General features: G+C 35.0%; 1 protein-coding gene across 5 annotated transcripts; it reads left to right on the forward strand.

Moving 5' to 3' along the window:
* Positions 1-59: 59 nt before the first annotated feature.
* On the forward strand, positions 60-5,236 carry Atac3 (Ada2a-containing complex component 3). 5 transcript variants are annotated; one of them, XM_083038950.1, is made up of 9 exons: positions 60-239; positions 657-765; positions 871-1,029; positions 1,108-1,305; positions 1,375-1,723; positions 1,822-2,097; positions 2,178-2,464; positions 2,552-2,813; positions 5,107-5,236. In XM_083038950.1, the coding sequence occupies exons 2-8, from the start codon at positions 697-699 to the stop codon at positions 2,801-2,803; spliced, it is 1,590 nt and encodes a 529-aa protein (XP_082895076.1). In that variant the 5' UTR covers positions 60-239; positions 657-696; the 3' UTR covers positions 2,804-2,813; positions 5,107-5,236. The 5 variants fall into 5 exon arrangements, with proteins under 5 accessions (XP_082895076.1, XP_082895074.1, XP_082895077.1 ...); XM_083038948.1 differs by lacking the exon at positions 5,107-5,236 and adding an exon at positions 2,903-4,661; XM_083038951.1 differs by lacking the exon at positions 5,107-5,236 and adding an exon at positions 4,370-4,661.
* The last annotated feature ends 1,091 nt before the right edge of the window (positions 5,237-6,327 follow it).

Consider the following 6,327-nt stretch of genomic DNA (forward strand, 5'->3'; position numbering starts at 1 on the left):
GGAAGATATACATATATGTATATAATTCGTGACACAGAGTATACATCGGGAACATCGGGAACGTTTTTACCGTCCGAGCCGGACGATGCCAGGAATGGCGCCAATGGGCCGCCATTTTCGCGAAACTTTACCGTGACAGTAAAGACTGTGTCGAGGAAGAATTCCAGCGGACGTCGAGGCCCCAACGTCGGAGGATCGTGAGAAAAATCGGGAAAAAGGCGAGGAATAATGCGCTGGTCGTAAGTACAATTCACGTACGATCCGTCCGGTTCGGCTAGTTTTTTTTGACCACCGATAACGCAGGGCCTATGGCATGGGACTTCCGTTCGATGAAACAGGAACAGGAAGTTCCTCGCGACCCCGAGACGAGGCGAAATAAAAACATCCTGTATGGCGATGCGAAGATTTCGAGAAACAAACATACCACGGGCACGCGGGACGCAACGTGGCGCGAATCAGACGCGCGGACCCTCGTGCGTTTTTCGTCGCTCGGGCTCGTTATTTTTATGGCCCACTTTCGGATTCCGGTGACCCAAGGTCGAACGGCTATGTGACTAATAACGCCCGAAAATGAGTCGCGCTCTTACGGATCGTACCCTCGATCGTCCGGGAGAAATTCACGAGTGTCATCGTTATGGATAATTATTTTATTTCAGAGCCCGTTTACACGAAGGAGACTGAGCTTGACACGCAAGAATGCAATCTATGCAAGAGAGCATATGTGTTAACGATATCGAGAGTCTGGACGCAGACTCTGTCATCCCAGTAAGTGTGACTTTTTTTGTTAGTGTATATAAAGCATGAGCTATATTGTAATAATTTTATAAAGCTATCGTTAATATCTAATGATAATCTTGCAATTGTCGTTAGGTTGAACTATTCGATTGCAATGTCTCTACTCATTCGAGAACTCAAGATGCTTCGACAATGGTGGAACTTGGAAAGCAGCTTCTACATAATGCAAAGAATGGAGACACCGAGACTGTTCGTGAGCTCATGTGTAGAGGCGCACCATTTACTACAGATTGGGTACGTACAATGTTTAAGTAATATTTGTATATTTAATTTGTAGAAATGAACGTGATCTATAATATCCTTGTTTTTCAGCTTGGTACAAGTGCGCTTCACTTAGCTGCGCAGAACAATCATCTAGAGACTGCTGAAGTTTTGCTTAGAGCAGGAATATCGAGGGATGCTAGGACAAAGGTCGATAGAACTCCATTACATATGGCAGCGTATGAAGGCCATCATCAAATGGTACAATTGTTACTTAGCTATGGGGCTGATGTTGATAGCAGAGATATGGTATGATAAATTGTGGATTACAGATTTATTGATTTTTTTGTTTACAATTAATACGAGCAATTCTTACAGCTAAAAATGACACCGCTACATTGGGCAGTAGAACGTGAGCATGTGGATGTAATACACATTTTATTAGATCATGGAGCTGACACGAATGCAACTAGTAAATTCCACAAAACTCCGATCAGTCTTGCATTAGAGAACGATAGGTTAGACTTAGTGGATATAATGCAACAGCAAAGAGAAATAATAGGCATCCAAACTCATCAACAGAGTCAGGCTAACTCTGCAGAATTGGAAGTAGCTACACATAATTTAGTACAATTAGAGGAAAGCAATAGCAGAAGTTCGATAATGCAGGAAGAGGAACTGTACAAGTGTGAAATAAAGCAACAACGTAAACGTAAACATTCTCAAGGTAAATAATACCCTAACATATTTATTTAGATAATAATTTTTTTATTTACTTCTTTCCATAATTTTGATTTTTATTTTATGTCCATTCATAATTTCTAGCACAAAATGAGAAAAAACAAAAAATGATCTTTCACCAAATCTCTGTATCACCAAACAATACAGATGGTGAACAAGACAAAGAAATCGAGGATGTTGAAATGATCGATACAAATACTGTTACGAATAGTAAAAAACATAAAGATATTATGTCAATTGGAAATATCAACAAACAGTTTAGGTTATTAGAAGCACATGGAATCACAATGATACCTATGGATGATGAATCATCCATTGTAGAGAATGCGGTGGAAAGTGGGAGAACAGTAGTTTTAACAGGTTCGTCTTTTCTATATATTTTAAAAAGAAAACTTGTCAGTGTATATACTATTTCTCATGTTAATAATACATGATTACAGAAGCTGGAAAACTTGCTTTAAATTTGACGAAAGGTTCGCCAATTAAACGCCTTCAAGTTGCTTCGCGAAAAGGGACAGGGAGAAAAGTTATAGCAATTAGAACAGACCAAATTCAATCCAAAATCTTAAGTCCAAATTCTAATACACCTGCTCTTACACGGGGTCCAAATATTTTGAAAAGATCTGCTGTAGATAGCAAAGCGGCAAAGTTATTTGTTACAACAATCCCTAATACTACAACAGTACCTACTATTACTGAAATTAAGAACTCGCTTTCATTGAAGGAGGTAAAATTATTTATTTATTTATTTAAATGTAAAATAATAATAAGCAAATGTACAACAAAAACATACAAAAACATTTTTACATTGCAGAAACTTGTGAGTTTTCCAACTAAGGTCACAGAATCAACAGTTTTAGAATTGAATGATGATATAGAAGAAATAATTGAAGATGAGTCGGGAAACAGCGAGCCAATAACAGATGTAGCGATATTAAGCAGACAATTAGCAGAAGCACGAAGACAAGCCGCCGAGTATCGTAAACAATTGCGAGAGAAAGAGAAAGAAGCAGAAATATATAAGCAACAACTCAAGAACATCACAGCGCAAATAGCATCTAAGTGATTTTGTACAGGTATAGATTTCATATTTGGTTTTATAGTTCATAAATCAGACTTGGTTCTTCATTTCACCAAAAACATTTTGAAACTTTGTTATTTACAGCAAATTTTATCATATTGCCGAGTCCAGAAGTAATCATAATACAAATCTTTTTGTGTTTTGATATATTGTTTCCATAAATAACGGTCTGCTATTTCCATTACTAACACAATTTTATAATGAGTAGTTATAGGAAACTGAGAATTTTTTACATGCTGAAAATTAAAATGTTAATGTCCTTTTTTTATATTTTAATGAGCATGAATTATTTCTGTTAGGTGAATTTATTACTGTAAAAGATATAAAAATTAAACATTTTTTGGTGGATTGAGTCTCTCCCTAAATTTTTTGGCCAAGCACATTTACAGTTTGATATATGATTATATATATATAACAATATATAATTATATAAATTACTTTGCTTTCCACACAATGTATCAAATTTAATCTATTTAATATCAATTCTGCAGACAGACCATATTAAATTAAATCGCATAAAAATTCTTAATTAGAAAATAAATAGCTAAATACTAAATAATAATCCTGCTATTGACTCAAAATTTCTAAAATGATTCTTTAACTAAATTTATTCCTTCATTTATTCCGTCGAAAAAAGAAATGTTTCTCATCTTTTCCTTGAAGTGTTTGTCACTCAATCCAATACATATCTTAAGCTCATCTGTACAAAATATAGGTCTTATTTTCTCTTTGTAATAAATGTACATATTAATTCATTTTTATATGAAAAAGAATGAGAGATAATTAGACGATTATTGTTTTCTCTCCATTATTCTCTCCATTACTAGAATCGTATAATGTTGAGACATAAGCTCTATTTACATGAGCATGTTGATTGTGTTTAGTCGCTATCTAACGCTGTCATCGGATATATAGTCATTTTTGTGTGCAGTATCAGTTATTAAGTAATGATAAAAGATGCGTGAAACTTGGCAACAAATATTAGTGTCGTTAATGGTCTATGTCAACCATTATCTATTTTATACATATTGTACTTTTATAAATACGCAAATTATGCTTCTATAAATATTGTTACAAATTGATTATCGATGATGAAATATTGAAATAAGAAATATAAAATGTTTTCACAGTTATTAAATATGAAGTTTATGTAAATTTTTTCTTGAATTATAATTAACATTATTAAAAAATTGAGATATCTACATCAGATGAAATTGCTTGTGCTTTTAAATAGAACGCATAATGTGGAAAGCAAATCAATTTGGCAAATAGTCTCGAATATATAACATTATTAAACGTGCTTATATTATAATTTTACAATAGTCGATTACACAGTACATTGCTTCACATGATTTTTAATATGAAATACTTGCATTCCAAATATTTTCTCAACAGCTGTACTAAAATGGTTAAAGTTTTCGGTGATAAATAACAGCTGTTGTGAAAAAAATATGAATAAAAACGAAGATTTTTAATATTGACATTAGAATTAATGTCGATATTAAGATTATTAGATCCTAGAATATGCGACCAATATAATTTAATTTAAAGATATCTCGAGCGAAATGCGAAACGATGAGATAGTGTACAGCAAAGGATGTGCAGAAAAGTAGTTGACCTCAGGTACAAAAAGAGAAAAAAAAAAACGCGTTGTATAAAGCACTGCGGCAGAAAGTTGTGGGATGCAACGGTCTATACTTGGGATACAATTCCTTTTTTTAAAAGTAAGATTTTTCTAGCGCACAGTGTACATTGTAAATATAACTTTATATATATAAAAACTAATAAAAGTTGTTAATTATGAGCTGCAAAGATTTCATTCGGGAATAAAGACTGTTTTTTTACGTGAGTATTTCATATCAGTAACCACGTGTGTTGATCGCGATAAAAAAAAACCTAGTATAAATAATGCATATAAATTATATATAAAGAAACATGGACATATGTATAATACCACTTGTTGAATACTCCTATATTTCCCGCGGGTTAAATATTTTCATCGCGGCATCGTGTATGATGAGTTTTGCATTTTAAAAGCAATTTAATTAATTGTTATTTGACTCTCGCTTGATTCTCTCGATTAAGAGTAGATTTTACGCTACATATTAATGAGATTCAACAGAGTTTATCCTATTGTTATGTGGATTTTTTCTTTTATAAATTTCCGCTCCCTTATCTATCTACGTGTTTCAATATATAAATTGTTTTTATTGAACAAAATTATATCTCATGTACTATTCGTTAAAATGAAACATAGCTTGCATGTTAAATATGTTTTCTTTTCACAGGACATAATCGATCATGGCAATAGATTCGTCGTATCCTGAGACACTTTTCCTTTCTCCGCCTCCCTCTCTTTCGAAAGGGCTACGCTTCAAGTATAGTTTTGCTCCAAGTATAGAAAGTACCGCGGATGAATGATAGGAGATGATGATTTGAGATGTCGATGCCGTAGTTACACGAAAATGATCTCTACGTCGACTCCTGGTGAAAGATAGTCGACGATTGGCGCGAGGCCAATTTTTTTCACGGACTACACAACACAGGAAGGCTTCGATTCGATCAAAACTATTTTCAATCCGACACGTATATTTTTCGGGGATCGTTCCCTCGTCCCTCGACTTTTCGTCGACGATGCGATCGATCGGAATCGTCGCGCCCATGGGCGTTCTCGGATAATTCTCTCAGGGGTGGACTACGCGCGCCAATCGATAAATAACTTAATCCGTTGACACACCTAGGTGTTCCCGCGCCTAGGTTCCTTTCGGAAGCTGCCGAATCTCTCGAAAAAAAAAGAATCGCGAATTTTTTCATCGTACTCTTTGGCGACGTCGCGGCACGAATTGAATTCCTCTTCGGGTTCCCTTTCGATTTCCACGAGACGGATATTCGGACGCCACCTCCTCGACGCCGATCGATCGCAAAACTCGACTCATTGGCAACGCCACTCTGCCACGTTCTCGCTTCAAAATAGTGTCCCTTTAAGCGACGTGTATCCCGCCCTCGTAATACGAGTATTGAATGTGCGAGAGCTTTTTTTATTAAGATTTAACAATTCACAAAATTGTAATTTTGCCTACAAAGACACGAAAGATACATCTTATTCTGATGGTCTAAAAGTATATATTAAAGGGAGCTTTGCAGCAAGAAATCCACATGTCACATAATTTTTTATTTAAAAAAAAATTTGGGATTTCAACAATTCTTTATTCGAAAACCAATTTATGTGACATTGTGTCCACCTATTTTTCTTACTGAAAAGCTCTTTAAATAGGATCATTCTGCGAAAACCGAGAGAGAGCTCGCTGAGAATTCGTATATTGCAAAATTCCGGGTATTTCTTTTTTTCAAAAAACAATGTGAAGCGATATAACATTGTCCGCAATAACGGTATATCAAACATCCGCTAGATTATACGGTTTTTCTATTTGTAAGCTAATTTATGTTCTCGGAGCATATCTTTGAAAGTTGACGCCACACGCAGGCAGTAGTTAGGTACAAATTACGCG

This window comes from Prenolepis imparis, unplaced genomic scaffold, assembly GCF_030444845.1.
Source record: "Prenolepis imparis isolate NDT839.2.m4 unplaced genomic scaffold, iyPreImpa1.0 SCAF_5, whole genome shotgun sequence".
NCBI lineage: Eukaryota > Metazoa > Arthropoda > Insecta > Hymenoptera > Formicidae > Prenolepis > Prenolepis imparis.

Excerpts from the sequence above, each read along its gene's own strand:
- Atac3 (XM_083038950.1), top strand. The coding sequence starts at position 697 with ATGCAATCTATGCAAGAGAGCATATGTGTTAACGATATCGAGAGTCTG. Across the intron at positions 1,306-1,374 it reads ATGTTGATAGCAGAGATATG|CTAAAAATGACACCGCTACA; the intron begins GTATGATAAATT and ends CAATTCTTACAG. Across the intron at positions 1,724-1,821 it reads TAAACGTAAACATTCTCAAG|CACAAAATGAGAAAAAACAA; the intron begins GTAAATAATACC and ends CATAATTTCTAG.